A 20,289-nucleotide genomic window follows, 5' to 3' on the forward strand; every position below is an offset into this window, starting at 1 on the left:
ACTGGTTTCTAATTTTTTTTCGTGCAGGCAATTAGCAGTAGTTAATCAATAATCGAATTATTTATTACATAAAAATCGAAATTCCTTCTGATTTTATTAGCGTCAGTTTTCGGTATGATTAAATTTTATGTCTCATACGAAATATAAAATATTCTGTTACAAAATTTTTATAGTTTACCGTACTGTTATTTTTAAATAATTACATCAGAAAGAACGATTGTCAGAGAACATCAAAAGGGACTCAAAAAAGACATTTGAATATATAATAGTTCAACGGTATCGGCGGTCGAAAATTAACACATAACGTTTAAGAGCTGAAACTATGGAATGTTCAGAATATTTATCATCCTGACGAGGCAGTGTGCTTGGTAGTGTAGTAAGTCGAGTAATTTTCGTTTCTAATTTCCATCACTCTTAGCGTGGATCGAGATATGAAAGTGTATGAAGTTTCATACCGTTACCTAGAAAATATTCTTCTAACTTGTCATTGAAATTTTAGTTATTCTATATGTTATTCACAAGTTATTCTTGTGAAGGAAAAGCAGTAGCGATCCGAAATTGGATGAACTTTAAGTAAGTTACGGACAAATAGGAATTTTTACCCTAGGTTCGTAAAATGTTTCCAATGCAAGTGTGACCCGTATACAAAGTTGGCTGTCCTCTATTGTATACCTATGAATTCGCATACCTATGAGTAAGATTTAAGTTAAATACAATAGCTGATGATCTACAGAATAATTTTAAACAATTGAATTAATTTCTTATTTATTGTTCATTCCAAATTATGCATATGCAAGTGAGATATATTTTCTTTGCTTTAAATTTGAAACTAAAGTTGTCACGAGACAATTATAGATGTACATCAGATCTATGGACTCAGCAGAGTGCGTTATTGCATATATTCAGGGTCGTTTTAACGTATCAGAGGCATTACATGCTATCTCAAAATATCTTCGGAACAGATGCTGTCTCAGAATGCTACTGGAAAAGATAGTATCTTCAATTTCGCGTAGAAGCGATGCTATCTTAGAATGGGATTGGAAAGGACGTCTTAAATTTTGACTGAAACAGACGCTATATCAAATTATGAATGCAAAAGACGCTATCTCAAATTGTGACTGGCAAAGACGCTATGTCAAAATACGTTTGAAATGATGCTATCACAGCGAACTGAATGTTAATTAAAAATCTTGTGAAATTTGATTTGTCTGCTGATCTCATACCTTATTCTATGAGGTATGGGATGATGATCTACAAAATATTTGCGCCATAACTCAACTGGCTCTTGACAAAGAAATTATTCTTTATTTCTACATATACCAGTTTGACCTTAGATCAATTGTCTTTTGAAACTATAGGTAACTCATGAAAAAAAAAAAAATAGAAAAAGTATTTTTACTGAAAAAAATGCAAATCTTCAAGGGACGAAATAAATGTAAATTAGAGATTTTCCTAATGCAAATTCCGGTGTTCTTTTATAGAAATCAAAATCATGAAAAAAGTCGAAGATATTCTTCAAGATGTATCGGAACATCTTAATTTCAAAGTTCTGATCGTAAAATTAACTCGATATCGTTTAAATTAATAACAATGATTATCACTAGTATTTACTCCAAAATGTTGACATTATTTTTTTTCCGTTTTGAGAATACAAATTTGGGTAACTAACGATGCTCATGCATTAAAAATACTCATCGTCAAACTGTTATTTTCGTGGTGGGTGCGCATAAAATCGAGATTTCCTGACGAGTGTTAAGAACCTCAGACGAATCAACGAGTCCCTACATGCGCACATGTCACAAATACTACTTTTCGTGCTAGTTCCTGTCAAAAACTACAAATTAGTCGAGTGGTTGACCGTATATGCAAGTTTTTTTAATTGATATTGACCGCACTGTAGTGCTGCCGAATTTATTTGCGGAAAGAATCAATTTACTCTTGCGGTAGCATCTTTTTCAAATATATTTTGGAACAGCATTTTTCTAATCGTGATTCGAGACAGCATCTTCTGTTATACCTGTGATACGTCGGTTTATATTTCGTTAAAAGTGAACTTTAGTTGTTAATTTTCTATACTTGTATCTTCATATTAGAGCATAATCTCTAGGTCAAACCATTTTATTTATAAATAGATGATAGAAGTGATGAGATAATCATTATAAGCACTATTACATAGATACCGAATTGATTTAATTGAAAACACCAGTAGTTTAATTTGATAATAAATTTCAATGATAAAAGTTACCAAGAGCAAGATGACACTCGTTTTAAGTATCTGTCATTTATACTGGGATTTAATGACTGCCATATCATTCAATCCTTATATCCTAGACATTGTTGTTTTCAATTGATGAATTCAGAAAATTATATGTATTTAATAAAGTTTTGTATACCAATAATCGTGCAATATCATTCTTAACATATAAGGGGTGTGTTTTATTTGCCGTCTTTCGAAAACTGAAGAACTGAGAACTATGATCGGTCAATTGGTAAATAAAACCTACCCATTGTTGAAGTCTCAACACAAAAAACGGTCACCCTAGGAGAACACGCTTTCTTTTTCGAATGATTGTGATACTTGATCACCGTGAGCCTACGCAATTTTCGATTAGCCCTAGTTAAGAGACAAACTGTCCAAATCTGTTGGCAAATTCTGAAATGTATATCGAACATAGAAGAATATTTTTCAATTATAAGAAGTTAACAGAAATTTTTGTTTCCAAAAATCACAACTATTTGAATGTTTATAAATTTATGCTAAAAATTTGGATAGAAGATATGATATGTTAAAATCATCAATGCCGATCATGGAGACCCGGTGTTTTCGAGAAAAATACTTTTAAAAGTTTTACGAGCACTCAGCGCGCGTTCGGGGGCACTGTGGCAAAATCGAGAATTGAACCTTTAAAAAAAAGTTTTTCACTATACCACCTACTGGATATTGTTTTCAGGCCCTAAAATATTGTTTAAGTCGAAAAAATAGAATTTTTCAAAATCCTAGAGTGCTGTTACTCCTTAATGTACATTACAAATATCAATGTATTAAAGTTATATTGTGTTGTTCTCCAAGGTTTGAATGACTACATTTTTTTATTTCAAATTCATATCATTGGAAATATATAAATTTTGATTTAAATGAGCAAATTCAAATGAAATTCCTGTTCAAAATGCATGATATTTGTAGCGAAGTTCCTTTTTACGAGGCAAATTTTTGGAGGAGTTTCAAAGTTATAATTTTGATTTTCTTTTTTTACTGAACTGCAAACACGTAATGAGCAGAAGCAAAGAATTTGAGGTAAAATTTTAATTTGAACAACAACTGGATACTTTACGATTATTTTTTTTTATTCTTATACCCATATTCGACAATAACAAGTCAATACACTCTTAAACATAATTACGTTATTTACTCCCACTTTGGGCCTGAAGCATTTTACGTAATTTCTGTGCAACGTATATTATCCATATATATTCAAATGAATTGAATATAGTGAAAGGGAAAGGGACAGGAATAAAATTTACAACACATTAGAAAAAGCAGTGATTATATTTTCAAGTGAAGTCGCCCATGATTTAATCTATTTTATGAAAATAAAAGTGTCATATTTACATCAATGAAATTATTGCTACATGATTATAAATTAAAGATGTCAGTCTGATAGGATAATTTAGGCATAGGGTGACGTCGCAACACCTAACGATTTCTTCCTCCATAAATTTGTTATATATAATCAGCACAACGTGAACATTAATTATTAATCTAGTCACTCACAAGGCATACTGAGTAAATCTCTGAAATAGGCTGATTTTCGAACTTTTTGGTTTTGAAAAAATCGTGACGTCACATTCGTCCTATTTGTAGTAAATAATTATAGAAATGGTAGCAGTGGTAATTATTACATAGAATAATTTCATTCACTTTGAAGGTCTACAAACTTTGAGTAGGTATCATTAGTTCAGTAAATACCACTTACTCTGATGCAGAGTAGTTTTTATATAATATTTAAATTCGATAAAATAACTTATGACATTATTGTACACGTATGATTCTTTATCTTGAAACATCATATGAGATTGTATCAAGCTCGTGACATTTCAATCGTAGTATGGTATTTAGATACGTACATGCAGTTGTGTAAGGTTTAAACGCGTACACGTGAAGTACAGATTCGAGTTAACAATCGTTCCGTTAACTATTAACGGTATGAATTTATTGTAGGCGGAAATGCGGTTATTTTACCGAACTGCTAGCAGCAGATTGCACGAATTGCAAAAATCTAACCAGTCTATACTGCATTGTACTTCGCGGATAACGCCGCATTCATGAAAACGCAAACACACATATCAGTCAGGTATTGGCAAGTATATCGTAATGTTTGATAACCTTTGGTATAGACTTTAGTGTATCCGGGATTCCGGGATGGATTACCCCTTATTGTAGAAGAAGCAACACCTTGATCCATCAAGTGTCGAAAATTCGATTAATAGTGACTTGAAAAATGAAAATTACGTGAAACGGTGTGCTGCGTTACACTCACGTCAATTTAAATTTGCTGGCTTATTTTTCGGATTTGTCACAGGTACATGTTTTCAAAAGCACATTGCGTCTGCCCCTATGTAGGAATAATGTAAGATTCTGAGATTATTGGACTGTGAAGAGGGCGTCTTATCCTCACCTTAGTGCGACATATTTCGATATTTAAATAAACTAATATACTTTTCCAAACAACAATCACGCCCCCTCTTTACAGTTCTATACGTTACAATTATGCTGTAATCAGTCTTTGCTGTTACAGAGTGAAATATAAATGATGTCAGTTATTAATTTATCAGAGCCTATGCATCGTTGTTAGTACAATTCTAGGTGTAAAGCCGAACATAGGTACCGAAAAAAAATTTGTATCATGTAAAAATAATGCCAGGAGTTATATTCCTTTTATTGAATAACCTTTTATTGAATTGAATTTATTGGATATTTTTGTTTCGCGTTGCACGTGAAATTGCGCTATATGTGACAGTTTCGCGTCAGTGGTGCGTAGGCTCTGATAATAGTAAAAATAAATGACATTGTTCCTCGATTAGTAAAGACTGACTGTAGTTACATGATCTCAATGGGTTAGTTTTCATGAACAAGCGTTGTAACTGAGAAAGATGAAAATGCCCCTGTATGCTTCGGTATGAGACACCTCCTTTTGAGAATTAGAGTATCCTAAAGACGGATGGTATGATAAACATTTCACACATTCTTCGCTGTCTTTAACTGCCAATTAATGAGCTCAGGCATAATAATTACGTGTATGATTATTCATTCCGCCGAATTGCATCCTTTTCATCTTCGTTTAACTGTGTCTATGAACATGACGCCATCTTTATTTTGGTACCGTAGGTCAATAACTCATCATATATTGTTCAACAAACAGGCGAGATAAATGCGATTAAATTCAATTCATCCAAACTATGCTTATTGCTTATGACATGAATCGGAGTTGCACATATTTTTAATTTTTTCCCTTTCTTGATCACTTTCTCAGTAAGTCTAATTTCGGGTTTTATTCTTGACCCGCAGTAAGATATTCAAACGACCTACTGGGAATTCATTACAATACGGCAAATTTTCGAATTCACACAACCTGTCCACAGTATAATTAAAGCTGTCAGACTGATGTGATCGTAGCGAAAGCTGGTCAAGTATGCAAGTAATCCAGTTTGGATCAAATTTGTTCCCACTGCAATGCTTAATGCACGATGTGTTACGTTTGCTCAAATAAGACTTTAGTTCCCAGAAGTACCCCCTCAGAGATCGAAACCATAAACGAATAACGAGTTACTGATTTACGGAGCAAAATAAAGATGACAAGAATTACGTGTATGTGTGTCTAATGACGTATTCTATAACGATAGAATAAACCTAGACTTTACACAACAATTGGATGTACTGCAATTCAAATCCACGGTCATAACTGTATGGAGTGTTGCAGAGATTTTTCTTATGTTTTTCTAATTAAATTTTACCTATACAATGTACTATATCGATGACTGCTAACGCAAATACGAATCAAAAGTGAAATAATTAAACGAAATTATTATTCGTCATTTTCATCCAAACTAATTCACTTACATATTGAGATCAAAGCCTCAATCTTGACTCTACCGAAATGATTAGATGAGCTTTCTTACTGTCAGTCTTAATGCTGTCATACTTGCGTATGTACATCGTATCTACATCCAATACATGGGATAGAGTTGTGACCATCACTCCTAGCTGTCAATACAGACGTGATATGTGAGATAGTTTACACTATACTAGTGAGCGACACGCCTGACAAATTCTACTGAATTATACCTTCCTTCTCTACATGGTTTCGTATCTAATTTACAAAACGCATAATTTGCTAGATATATAATGAAGATGTAATACCGTGCACGCCATAGTAACCATGTTCCCCATGGCAATGGTTACGTGAACGCGACGAAAAGCACGATGAATAATCAAATAGTGAGGGCAGTGCTTCAGTGGTCCTGGATTGTGGCGGCCAATTTCAGTGCCCACTCCTGCTGCACGCTCCAACGCATTCTTTTGTATAATCAGGCGTAAAAGCGGTGGAGTAAGGTACAAACGTATCAACAGCTCCAAGAAGAATGCACCCGACATTCCAAAGACCTGCAACGGACCACGAAAAGTTGTTCGTTACCAACCTTTACATATGTATGTACGTACAACACGTCTATGGCAATAGCAAAGCATTATGTTTATTGAAATATAAATAATACCTGAATTGCTATTTCTGTGTCCCAGGTATTCATAGGATGATGTTTCACGAATATCAGGAGCGTTATTAGGCTGAGGCAAGCGTTTAGGCTGAAGTACCGCGGGAACAAGACGCGCTGAACTTCTCCAAACGAATGTCTTGGCAGTGCGAAGTATAACGTCAAGCCTGTAGCAATGAGTACGAAGTAATTAGAACAAATGGATGTGTTATATATTGGGTATAATTGAAAAGTTCAATTTATCCGGAATTGGGTCCCGAACATTTAACAGTGTACCCACACAAATGGACTCGTCGCTTTTTCCGCAAGTAGGTAAAGAAAGGTATCTACACATAAATTTATCATAAAATTTTATTACCTGATACGAAAGTCATCCATATCTGTGCGCCAAAGTGGATTACGAAAGAAGTAAGATAAATAAAGGAAGCTGTGCGGGAATGTGGCTGACCGGCTGTGTTGGTACGTTCCGTGGATGGTACCATAGCCGAAGTCACGCAAAGAACGGCAGCAATCATTATTACGTGAGCTGGCTGCGTCGTGTAGAAAAGAATTCTGCAAAATAAGAGAGAAACTTGATTATTCATAGCTTTCTCAGACCTGAATTACTTAATCTTAATTGCTGGCGCACGGACACATTGTATTGAATTACATACTACCAGAAGGCCAGTGCTACTATATTCGTATTAATCGTAAACCATGTTCGGATAATTAGGTGTACAATTATAAAAGCGTTATCGTATATATTTAAGAGTAAAATGTCACTTATCACAGCCTAAGCATCGCTGACGTGAAAATGCTACTGCGGATAGTGATATTCTACATGAAATGCCGAATGCGAATAAGTGTCGAAAGATGTTTTTGTTTGATGCGATAAGAACGCCAGAGGATCTATTTCTGCAGTGAATAATTGAATTACACGAATATATTTTCTAACGTTATCGTCGTCTGAAGTAAAAACATTTTTAGGCACCTACTATTTTCGGCTATGGATTGCGTTAAAGTTGCGTCACAATTACTGGCTTACACTTAATCATTACCAGTAAATTAAATGATATATGCCCAGACTTCACGATGCACCAAAAGTAATTAAGTTTGGATTTCAGAAAATTTCAGGTGCCAGCTAAAACTTATTCCTCGCGAGTCACCGATTCAATTTATTTCATCTTTATCATCGTTTCGTAGTATTTCCCGCAATTCCAACAGACTACATCTCGGTCGATAGAGACTGACTACGGAATTTATTTAAGATCAATTATCGCGCCTCAGGAAATCGGAATTTATATTACGAACCGAAGGATGAAATATGGTCTAAAAAATTCTGGGTAACCACAATGAGTAGAAAAAATTACGTTTGCTAGCGGCTGAAAGTTGATTATTCTCACAATATCGTTGAAAAATGGAAAGTAGAAAAATTTTATACATACAAGGCTACGATTATTCAGTTTCATTTTATTTGATTACGATGTACCTACAGATTTCCCTTCCTTCGAAAGCAAACATGGGTGACCATTATTTATCACAAGACGAGGCAGATAATCAAACATATTACTTCCATCAAAGTCAGCAGATAATAATGTAACATCGTAAACCGTATTATAATTTTTTGGCCCACGAGTAACGTATTGAATTTTAGTCGACAAAAAGATAGATACGATCAAAGATATGATCATTCTTTTACGTGAGGATGCATTGTTTCCGTCTTGTCACGTGCAATGATAACTTAATTAGTTAAAACATGTCGCAACCATGGCGTAACATTAAACTGCATTAACATCGTATAATTCACCCAAGTGGTTCTAGGATTTGATGGCCAATATAGTTTTTATAAACAATACGCGGTGAAATGAACGTGAGAATTAAAATAAAAAGAAAATATAATCAAGTGATGAAGCGCACCGATTCAAGATTTGAAAACGTGACTGCTACTAGGTTGTATATTACAGTATAATAGTGAGCCGCATTTATTATGTACAGATTTAGTCCCGTGCTTTATGTGATCTAATATTATAACATAATGTACGTTATAAACAGACTATGTGCGAAGATAGTTCAATGTAGATCTTTTTCATAATTTGTCAACTTCAACTTGTCACATGTTCTCGTTGTTTGTGGCACACCTTGGATATTTTGGCACAGCTGACAATAATTAACTGCGCTGTCACCAGTTACGAACGTTATACTATTTTATTTAGTCATTCTTGCTTTTCAACTGATAGTTGTCACCGTTAACTAATGAAAATTATCGTATAATTTTCTATTTTCAAAGCAAACATTCGACCCATATTGTAGTGGTACACATAGGTGCGTATTTTTTACTTTTCAGCACTTAACTGAAAAGAAATGACGCATCGTAATTTTTTTTTGGGTAATTCGACGTATCTTTATATTAAGTATTTAAATTTTTAGCGAAATATCGGTCTTTCGTACTGTCCGTCAAACGGATTCTATTATTTCCGTAACAGTTGTAGTCGGAGAATTGGGATTTTCAGTGTATATGCGGTTACTGTCACGGACGGGAACCTTTATTTTCGGTCTGATTAAACATTCTTTCTTTTATGGTATACAGTCTTTAGCAAACCAAATGATGAATAGTCTCGGTCAAGCGTATTTAGAACCGATAGTTATTTAGCCCAGGTGAATAAAAGGCCATTCGTATCGTATATTTAAAAGCAATGATCTCGAAGTTAGGAAATAGTCTTTCTATCTTACCTATATCTATGCTTTCATATCCGTGACATTTTGTATAACTTATCAATTACTCTCTTCCGATAATGGGCATGGGTTATATATCTATGTATACTATAGTGTTAAAAATAACTCGCACCGTTCGACGAACTCTGTCATACGCAGTTGACGTATCCGGGTAACATGAAGAAAATTATAAGATTACCTTCTAGAATACTTGAATTCAAATCAGATTTATATTACGTAATGTACTTTGTAATTATAATTGATCGCGTCATCTACCACGCAAGTGCTTTCCGAGTTTAATATTTGCCTGATTTTTAAAATAGTATCATATGTGCCTTTAAATGATTAAATATAGATTGAGTCGTTGTTTTTTTTTTTTTTCATCACACATAACCAGCTTTCAAATTTTATCAGTTATCTTACTTGTTACAAAATGTGTAGAGAAATGATATTGTAAACTGCAGTTAATAGACCTAAACCGGATTGTGCATTTACTCACTGAGTGAAATTTTTAGTTCCGGTTACCGCTCCGTCCTTAACTATTTTCATTTTTTACCACAATCGAAAAATATAGTTCGGGATAGAAAATGAAAATTAGTTTTCTAGCTGTTACCGGAAAGTCTAGTATCCGTTACTATTCTTCCTCATTACGATCACCGTTACTATATTTTCTTGTAACTGTTGCGAAAATTGATTGCTTGTGCAACAATAAATTGACGTTAAAAGCCTTGTTTAACTAAGAAAGTAGAATGAACCTCACAAACTGATTTTGTGACTGCGCCTTCACGCTTGTGCGGGCATTGCCACCTTTGCGCACTAGTATCGAAAACATATTTCAGTTACACTGTGGATGGAAATGTGTTATCAAATGGTTGTGAATAATGCGGGATTGATGCATATGAATGTAGGCATAGTTTCTTCACGCGTAAATTGCTTCTCTACGTCATGGCGCATATTTCTGCCTATAACTCGGTATACCCATACAGAGTATACTATATGTATAGCTGATGTTCACTCGGGTGGTCCGTAAAGCCAAAAGAAGTTTCAGAATCGGACGTTTGCACGAACTCGTTAATTTTACGGTTGTTCCTTCGTGGAATTCTCGAGTAGTAAATTCGACGCGAGACGCTTTTTGTTGAATGCATGTAGACCTCTAAGAACGTATACACATCTCATTATAATCAGAACAGAGTAGCATACCTTGCGAATCGAATAGAAAGTTATTTCATCAACCATGGTGGTGTCACAATAAAATGAGAAACTTTAAATCAATCGTGGCACTGATGTGACGAAACCTTTTCGGAGTTATTGTCGAGTGACCCATATCTTGGGTAATATACGTCACGGGATAGAAAACTATCCAGTATAAATAATACGTACGATTGGAACTTGAAATACCTACTTGACATAACTTGGCCTTTTACTCAGCCGACGGCAGTCGTTGATTTGGTTGGTTACCCTATCATTTTGTTATTCAATGATTCAGATAATATCGTTGTTTACTTCGGACAGCAAATAGCAGAGAATTGAATACATGTCGTTCCTATCGCATCTTGCATGCGAATTTTAAGTCGCGTTATTGTGATTCACTGATACGATGTTGTTACACATATTCCGTGTATTCGATATCGTTCAACGAAAGATATGATGAACCGTCGCCGCGATTTTGGTAGAGTCGTAAACTGAGAGACCGAAATCGGAAAGGTGTGATCAATTATGATAGCTGATAATACCGAAGAATCATTGCATTTCTGCGTAACCTTATTTTAAAATTACCTCTTTGATCATGGGTATTTGTAATTAGATTAAAGGTTGATTCATTTAATTTTGAGTCTACATGTGTACCGAAAAAAAATACCATCACGTATCCTTGTGTTAGGGTGGATCAATTAGATATTTCATTAACACCTAAAGAATCAATATTTAACCGGATCATTACTGTATTTGTTACTCAGCGTTTAATTTTAAATCGAAAAATACGTATACATATCAGCTATAGTAAATTGCTATCCAAACTATTTACATCTACACTGTTCCTATTTACAGAAAAAAAAATTGCTACTTATAACGGATGAAACATTTGTTTTCTGCTTCATACTTATACGTTTAAAATATCAACGCAGTATAGATTAATATATAATACATGCACGTGACGTGTAGTATACGTAAGAAAAGAAATTCGTTGGAACTTCGCAGAAATTAATTAATGCCTTTACATATTACCGATACATTTCTTCTGAAACGAATATTCTACAACGTACGTTTACTCGAAAAGAATCGAGCGTTTCCCAAACAGTTGGATTGAAACATTTGACAAGTATCGACAAAAAGAATATTCAACCGGTCTTATAATAATTCGTAAAGCTTCAAAAAAATTCACGGAGTCGGCGAAAAAAAAAAAAACGTACGTGGTAGGCAATTATGAGCTGACGGAGAATGCACCATACATAGGATTATACCGTAAAGAGCGTGATGTGCACGTAGTCGGTAATTCCTTTGAAATTAACCAAACGAACTAACGGATGATGGTGGTGTCACATTAAGGCTGATACAGCGGTGATTCACTGCGTCGTTACCTGGTAGAAGAAGAGAAATTTTTTTTTCCATAGAATTTGCGTGCATGCAAATAATACTCGAAGCTCATTGACTCGTTCCAGGCTTGAACTTGGTAGAGCATGCTTACGTAGTTCGCACGTAAGTGTGAAGACGTGAAATAATCGCTCGCACCTTTACGTGTCATATGACCTCGCGATCAGTTATAGATACAGCGAATGGTCTTGAACCCGGACGGCTACACGTGTATAGATTATACTTGGATAAGCCAACAGCTGTTATACGCAGAGACTGCAACTATAGTTGTACAGAATCGCCGTACACGAGTGCAGCGAATCAGTCACGTACGCACATTTTCTAAATTAGTCACCACAAATAGGTCAGTTGCGTAATTGAAATGCTCCGCTGTTTGCAGGGGGCGATTGACCCTACGGTATCCGTTCCCGCGGATCGATCTGAAATGTCGTTGATAGACGTGCAGGAATGTACAGAATATCGACACTTTGTCCATCGTTTGGCGTACAATTTATTCCAAATTTACAAAATCACGGTGCTCGCGAAGCGATGCACTGTTTGGTGACAGGAATTCAAACTAAATGTTCAATTCCCATTTTTAAAATGGACTCTTTAGAGATCACGTGACAGGGCCGATCGAAAAAAATCATGACCCAGTGAAGTGGAGTTCGAGGTATGAAAACTGACCCTTTGCAGGTATACTTTTAACAACGGTAGTTCTATCGGGGGACTCGTAAGAGCCAACCATACCCGTTTTTCCCAACACATTTAAACACGTGCAGGTGATTCTCTTGGACTGAATACACGGTTAATAAAAACCAATTTAAGGCGAAATTACACTTCATCTGCTCCAACTATCATCTTGTTTTGCGTTAAGTGATATTTGATATTTAGCGAGGTTCGAAACTCGGTACAGAGGCGAAACAATGATATTTAATCATGAGCTGAATTTAAACTACAAGCTAACTGTCTGATAACGGCCATGTTGATTTAACCCCACCCGTTTTTGCCAAAGGAGTAATTTTTGTGCCAAGTATTCGATGAATACTTATCGATTCCCAAATATTTACCCCCTCCGCCCAAAGATCAATTGTACGGGTGGACAAGTATTGCAAAAAGAAAAGGGGATGGCGGGTGCTAAAATGTGGATGAAGTCGAAAGAGTCGAAAGTGCGCGATCAGCTGATCATTTCGCAGCTCATTTTTGGAAATATTAAGGGGGAGAACATATTGTACAAACTGTTGAGATTTCATTTTCCGGCATTGCGACAGCGTAAGGTGAAATACGCGATAGAAATAAGTTACTTTTAAAGTAACTTACGGTACAGGTTCCGCCTTGTCTTTACCCCCATCAGACCGTGTCTACCGAATTTAAGGAACCCGGTAGACGTGAAACCACTGGCACGGATATGGCAAGCAGGATATGTAACACCGATCGTGAGTCGTGCTGTTTTTACTCCATTTCTAATGCGATCGTATACCGGGTACCGAGATCAGTGATCAGTCAGATGACGTGGCAAGCGAATGTCAGTGAACGAAAAAAGGCGAAACACGAGGTCGCGGCTCAATTCGATAGTCGCGGTATTTATACGTAGGATACGACTGCGAACTGCATAAAGCACCGTTGTACGTAAAACGAGCAAATTACGATGCAAAAAGATCAATTGGCCGAAATTTACGACAGCAGGCTGAAATTGTGGCTAAAGTTCGTGTCGGTCGTCTGGGAATACACGTGTTATCTTAACGAGTCCCATGGCGAGTTGGAACGCCGAAAGCAATCCCAATGGCTACGAATGATTCGGTTTAATATGAGGGTTAAGTATGTGGGACGTCTTTTCTGCTGCATATTGTGAAGCCGCGCAACCGGTTCGTTCGCGCTTGATTCTAGGGGCAGAGAGACGGATCTTTGTGTGCGTGCCTTTGTAGGAATTGGTGTAGGTGCCTGTATCGAACCTAACCTACGATTGCTTACGTCTAGTCACTTATCATCGATGGCCAACGTGCAGGATCGCACGTTCCCGTCTCGCCGTCACTCGAGACATTTTTCGCTCGTATAATTCACGTTTGCCTCATTGTCAAGTATAAGCCCCGTCGCCCGTCGTCGAAAACATATTCTTTACTTATCAATAAACCCAACTTTATGATCCGGCGGGCCAATGACTCTTTTACCGATCGAGGCGCTGACGAAAACTTCCATTAGAAATCTGATAAGTTTTAAGTAAGGAAGAACCTTATCGATTAATTACCACTATACCAATAAAATTCCTCTTTCAGTCTCCAGCTGTCGACGTATAGAATACTGATCGCGCACAAAAAAACGTCAATCGAAAAATTATCGGACGTTATTCTTTAGGCCTAAAAGCGCTGAGATCTGTAAGTGAAAACACAAGTTTTCATTTTCGGGATGATTGTAACAACTTTCCCTTTTCTCTGAGTAAACAGAGAAAGCGGGAAGTTAGAAAAACCGGGATACTGATATATGTTTCCACTTTACAAATTTCGTCTTACGTCATCGTCTCATCGTTTGTCTATGGTTTTTGTTCGAAGTATCGTCAATTTTAAATCTCTCGACACTTTAGCCAAGTTTTTAAAAATATTCTTTTATATTATATGATATACCTAAACTATGCGTTAATTAGAATCTGTTCAAAAGGTGTTTGATTTTCCATGAATTAAAGAGAGTTGAAAATTTGGCTAAAGTTTGAAAATAAATCTACTTTTGGACAATTCGAAGATTAATCTCTTTAATTTTTCGATACCGAAGGACAACGACTTACGTAAGTTCTACACATTAGGACTGTGAATAGATTCTTGATGGATTTACGTTTTACGATGTGAAGTAAATAAAAAAAATAAATAAAAATAAAAAAACTGATGTAAATTGGAGTATCACCTCGCTGCCAGGATTCAAGTCTTGGCAAGACGTCAAATCTTTGACTATGTGGTTCACCGTCACGTGCGTGTGACTAGATGAAGCGAAAATACTGTTCAATATTTCGTTAAAAAGAGAATATTACGAAACATCTTCAATTAGTGTGGTCGACAAGTTTTGCACGTTTTAGAATGAAGCCTTTCAACTTTCGTTTTTTGACACAGTCTGTATTTGCTTTGAGTTTTATAGCTTATAGTAGAAGATTTCAATTCCGATATAAATTTATCAGATTATCTTTGCTTTATTCGACACGAGCTGGAGAAGCAGCGCCAGTTCATTTCCAATCTGTAACGTATTTTTCCACACGCAAGGCTGCAGCTTTAAGAACAATTACGTTGTAAGATTTGAGCAATCAATTCCAATTGTGAGATTCGCTAAAATCGACTACAGACTTTGTACCGCTTCACCTCTGATCAATTCATCAATTCATATCTGTCACGCAACTGCGTAAAATTATACAATACATGTAACGTAAATCTATTTATGTACAGTGAAATTTATCAATTTTTTTTAGGTGTTTTGTTTGTAGTGACGAAATATTTTTGTTTGCTGTTTTAATTGTCACGATGACGGCTAAACTACGCTTCCAAATCACACGACTTGTAAATGCAATGGTACCTTTAATTTAAAACAAGTTATGGAGCTCTGAAATGTCAAAATACGTTGTCTAAACTGTACAATTTTTATTCGCCTGCAAAACCGGGATACAGATTAAAGGCTTCATTTTATTACGTATTCTAATTAAATTAAACAGTGAAGTTCCAATGTTTTACATTCTTTAGAAAATATTTATGGAATTTTCAGTGTCCTAAAAAATCGACAAAATAGTTACTTCACTTTTCGGGGGGAATTTGAAATTTAGACTTTTTTGACGAAAAAAGATTTGCGATTTTACTTTTAAAAATCAGTATAAAAAAATAATATCACTTCCCACGCTTTGGTGACACAAAGAATGTTCCAGATGTTCAAACACCTAGAAGGAGTTCCTTTGCCTTCATAGATCTTGGGGCAAAATTATGAAAATACATAAAATGTGGCATTTTCGTTGTTTCAATTTGAAAAATTTCAGATTTTACAATTTGGGCATTTTTCACGACTTTCGACAGTCATCGCTCATATAGAATTTTTCAGAAAGATCTAAAAAAATTGATGTGGGTGTTTTCGAAGTCCTACTACACTCACAAAAAAATTTGGAAAAAACAAAAAATGAGATTTCGAACTTAGTAGAGACGAGACAGAATGCCTCATATGTATCATCATCAATAGTTCGTTGTACTTGACTATTACAGTACTATAAATACAGTTTCCAGTACTTATGACACTGCACAGGATTGTAACGGGTCGCCGATAATACTAACCGTCGTATTCGCGATATAAACCTGCTCGCAGACTTGCATTAAAGTACGTATTACACCTGTTCACATAAAATGATCTCCACCGTCTGTTCGTAACCATTCATTTCCGAACGTCACGCGTGTCTGATGATGATTAAGTCGGATATCTAAACATATTTTTATACATAATGATGAACTTCATCAAACAGACGATCAGTACGCGAGCAATTCTTGCGTATATCCATACATTTTGTCTTTAATTTAGTTAACGCACTTTTCTCTCGGGACTTTTTCTCCAAGCCTTTTATACAAGCGTACAGACTCAAAGCAGCCCGTCTCTTACAATTAATTGGAAGACTGAAAAGGAGAGCATCTCATAGTTAGCGTGGAATGTAAGGAAAATAGTATTTTTTTTTTTTTTTTAAGAGTTTTCAAGGATTTATATTATTCAGTTACAGCTATTGTTTGTATTTTTTGAACCAGACTCGATAGCAGGTTGTACTCCAAGTTTAAGTTTAAATAATGATTCGTTGATAGCCGTCATAAATTTTGTGCATTTGTAGATATTTGACTTTTTAATTCTTCAGCAAACTTCGCGAAATTAATTTAATCTCCAACAACGAAGCGCATAATCATTTTAGCAAGGTTATTTTTTGTTGATTCTAGCTCATATAGTACATTGTAATGTTGAGATTGCGAATTATCTGTGAGTCAACTCCCACGGTATAACACTCGAAGCAATGAGGCGGAATCGGACGCGAAGGTTTCCTAGAAATTTGCACACTTTTAACGCGAACAGTGACTCTACGCGATTCCTCAGTCTCGAATCTCTTCAATGAAAAAGATTATAGCGGGCCAGTCGGCAAAATAACGTAATAACGAAGAATACGACGACCGAATTGAAAGGTTGAATAACCGCTAGTCACACTTGTGAATTAATCTAATTTCAGAATTCACTTTCAGCCGCATTTAGCTTCAATAAATATCACTCAGGCGTAGTGTGAAACTAAATATCAGGATAATATCGCATCCGGAGTGCTTGAAATATTCCCCTATTAACGGTATATTTACCAGAATACAGTTTTTTTCGAAAAAGAAACGAAACTTTCTCACGGGCGCTATTTATAATTGAGATAGGTACCCCAAGTTTCACTTTTGTAGAGTCTTCCAGTTATTTACTTGGTTGGTGACATAAAAAATATTTTCTCAAGCCCCTAAGGACCATCCTACTACACGTACGTATGTTAAACATTTACGCTTTTATCACTAGTCAGCTTAATTTCAAAAACAATATTTACGAATTCAACAACTAAATAACGTTATATAATTTATAAGTGGTCGCTATATCGCAACACGGAAATAATCAATCAGCGATACGACGTGTCACCAATGCCCGAAATCAGTTTAGTTTCTTTTCGTGTAAACGCCGACTGTAATATTCATGTCACAGTTTTGTGGATACCAGCATATAAATTTAGCTACAGCATATTTGCAAACTTATTCAAATGTTGCTAAACTTATTTCGTATCTTGAGCAAACCATGGCATTTATATTTCCGCCAAGTACTTATGGCTTGCCAGATATTGCAGATCACAAGATTAAGAACACGTAGATTGCAATCGCTGGCACCTTAAAGAGTCAGCGATCAGTATCGAGTTGGCTCCTTATACTTATCTAATCTGGTTAAACTCACTGACGATAACTACATATGTGAACGAATTGACGGAGGCGTAATTTGTTATAACATTTAACAAGGACCTCGCGGTACGAACGATACTCTGCAAAAAAAAAAAAAAAAAAACGTCTAATCATAGTACCAAATATGAGTTCAAATCGGACGGTATTATTTTGATCTGTACTACAGAAGAACCGCAGGACTTCTTAGGTGTCTGTCTAATCGATTTCGGCGAAGCTTATACATTAAATGACCCTGTATTATGGCTGGGTACAAAAAAGGCTCGAATTTATGAACCATTGCGATTTTTAGTGCACCTAACTTCACGTTATTTTACGTAGGGGAAACCTAACGTGTAAATACCAATGATAAATTCGAAACCTAATTGTAACTTATATCTAAATCAGATGTGCATAGCATACGTATGGAAAAAAATCAGTGAAGAAATTGAGATTTGCGTTGATACGTTATCGACGTGTATATAATTCTCTGTAAAATCTCTGTAAAATTCTCTGGTAAAAAAAATGTATAGTGGGAATATTAAAACTGTATAATATGGATTAACGTGAACACTGATCTCAGATAAGGCAGGATATCCATTATCGACGATTATCGTTGAATAGCTCGATAATCTCTGTGCACTCGAATTCTGCGCGTATTATTCATTTCACCATGGTGCCGTCATAAATTTCGCAGTATGGCATTGTGACCGTAATCTGCATTAGTTATCGTAAATTTTGTTCATCCCTTTACAGCACCGATTGACAAATTGAAGTGCTTGTCTTTCAGCATGATCTGTTATCCTATAAATAGTGTACAGGACACTGGAATTGTAATTTCGTTATGTCTTTGTATAGTTTGTACAAGAATTTGGAGACGCGTTGTTGCGCTTAACATGTTTTATAAAGAGTTTACGGCGAGCGATATTACTTCGGATTAACGTAAATAAAAATGACACGTGATTGCAGCTGCTGCACCGCTGTGAACGTGGCTGCAAACAACGAGATACGGTTGCGTGGGTTCGTCAATCCGTCGCATCATTCAAGCCTAACATACTGTAGCAATAAGAGCGGATCATGTATTAATTATCAAGAGTTTTTTCTCAACCGCTTGATCCGTATGTCAAAATTGATACACGTACGTACGATCATGTACAAATCTTTTTAGCACGGATATACGCATGTAAAAGTAAAAATTCACGGCCGCTAGTCTCGTGACGATTTTATCTAATAATGAAACCACATCCGTAACTACCTATATGATACAAACGGTGAAGTTACAGACGAAATTTTCAACTTATTCTTAACCATCTGACACGAAATCATCAAAACTAAAGTATTCGAGTATTATTCTTAAAAGAAAGAAGAAAAACAAAAAAAAAAAATAACGAACTCACTTGTAAGCTGGAGAGTGTTTCCACGCTGAATACGACTTGGAGATAAGATTGATCAACACGCTGTAGTAGAAAGTGCATTTTGCGAGTGCGTCTGTGTGAATAACTGGGACAATAATTTCCTCAGATTTTTCATTTTGTCGAGCAATCTCAGCCTCGCGAAGTAGCATTTCTTCGTGCTGTTTGATGTATCGATTTTTTGCCTTTGTCAGCTTGTCTTCGTTGAGATCCTGATGTTCGGGTTGATTCGACTTATTGTTAGTCTTTAGAAGGACGCCGCCGCCAACTTCTTCATCCTCGAATAATTTTCTCATGCACATTTTGATTCGATCGTTTATTACAGTCGGCGAATCGAATGGTGAATTTACTCGTATTTTTTATTTTGTTACAAGATCTTCGATGAAAATCGATTTGTGATTTATGATCGAAGATTTATGCAAGCACGTTAACCAAATATAATCACCAAATTTCGAATATACAATACACACGAGAAAACACTCACGTCTCACGATTCTTAATAAATTTTGACAATTTCGTCGACATAAATGTCTGATTTACCTACCGACAGCGGCAGCTGGGAATTGCTCGGCTTCACGGCCTATCCGTTGTTTTATACTTACAACTGCAAGTCTTCCCCCACCATCCCAACTCATCCCCACGTTTACCTGGCCGCTGGTACTAGCCGACCGATTATGATCGAGAAGAACTGCTTGTATATCTACAATGTACGAATGCAGAATATTTTTATTGAAAAATAACAGAGTGGAGCATTCCGCGGATCGTAGAAAAATCGAAGAGATAAAAAATTATATACGATACAACCCTGATCACACATCTCAAGATCTTCCTTCATCCCGTTCGAAATAAACGTATTTATATAACGCGGGCATGTTTTACGTTTGTTTCTTTGCGTGTTTTCAGTACGCAAA

At 35.8% G+C, this 20,289-nt stretch overlaps 3 protein-coding genes across 4 annotated transcripts in view; 1 reads left to right on the plus strand and 2 right to left on the minus strand.

Moving 5' to 3' along the window:
- The window catches only part of LOC124181471 (heparan-sulfate 6-O-sulfotransferase 1), a 520,983-nt gene that overhangs the window by 389,680 nt on the left and 111,014 nt on the right, over positions 1-20,289 (minus strand). The window lies entirely within an intron of this gene.
- LOC124181476 (DDB1- and CUL4-associated factor 7) overlaps positions 1-20,289 on the plus strand; it is a 42,720-nt gene that overhangs the window by 3,984 nt on the left and 18,447 nt on the right. The window lies entirely within an intron of this gene.
- On the minus strand, positions 4,969-19,954 carry LOC124181479 (transmembrane protein 205). The gene is made up of 4 exons (XM_046568097.1): positions 19,364-19,954; positions 7,127-7,320; positions 6,772-6,935; positions 4,969-6,661 (listed from the first exon to the last, which is right to left on the minus strand). The coding sequence occupies exons 1-4, from the start codon at positions 19,678-19,680 to the stop codon at positions 6,374-6,376; spliced, it is 963 nt and encodes a 320-aa protein (XP_046424053.1). The 5' UTR covers positions 19,681-19,954; the 3' UTR covers positions 4,969-6,373.

Source organism: Neodiprion fabricii, chromosome 4 (genome assembly GCF_021155785.1).
Source record: "Neodiprion fabricii isolate iyNeoFabr1 chromosome 4, iyNeoFabr1.1, whole genome shotgun sequence".
NCBI classification, from domain to species: domain Eukaryota; kingdom Metazoa; phylum Arthropoda; class Insecta; order Hymenoptera; family Diprionidae; genus Neodiprion; species Neodiprion fabricii.

Excerpts from the sequence above, each read along its gene's own strand:
- LOC124181479 (XM_046568097.1), bottom strand. The coding sequence starts at position 19,680 with ATGTGCATGAGAAAATTATTCGAGGATGAAGAAGTTGGCGGCGGCGTC. Across the intron at positions 7,321-19,363 it reads AAACACTCTCCAGCTTACAA|AATTCTTTTCTACACGACGC; the intron begins GTGAGTTCGTTA and ends CTTATTTTGCAG. Across the intron at positions 6,936-7,126 it reads ATGGATGACTTTCGTATCAG|GCTTGACGTTATACTTCGCA; the intron begins GTAATAAAATTT and ends TCATTGCTACAG.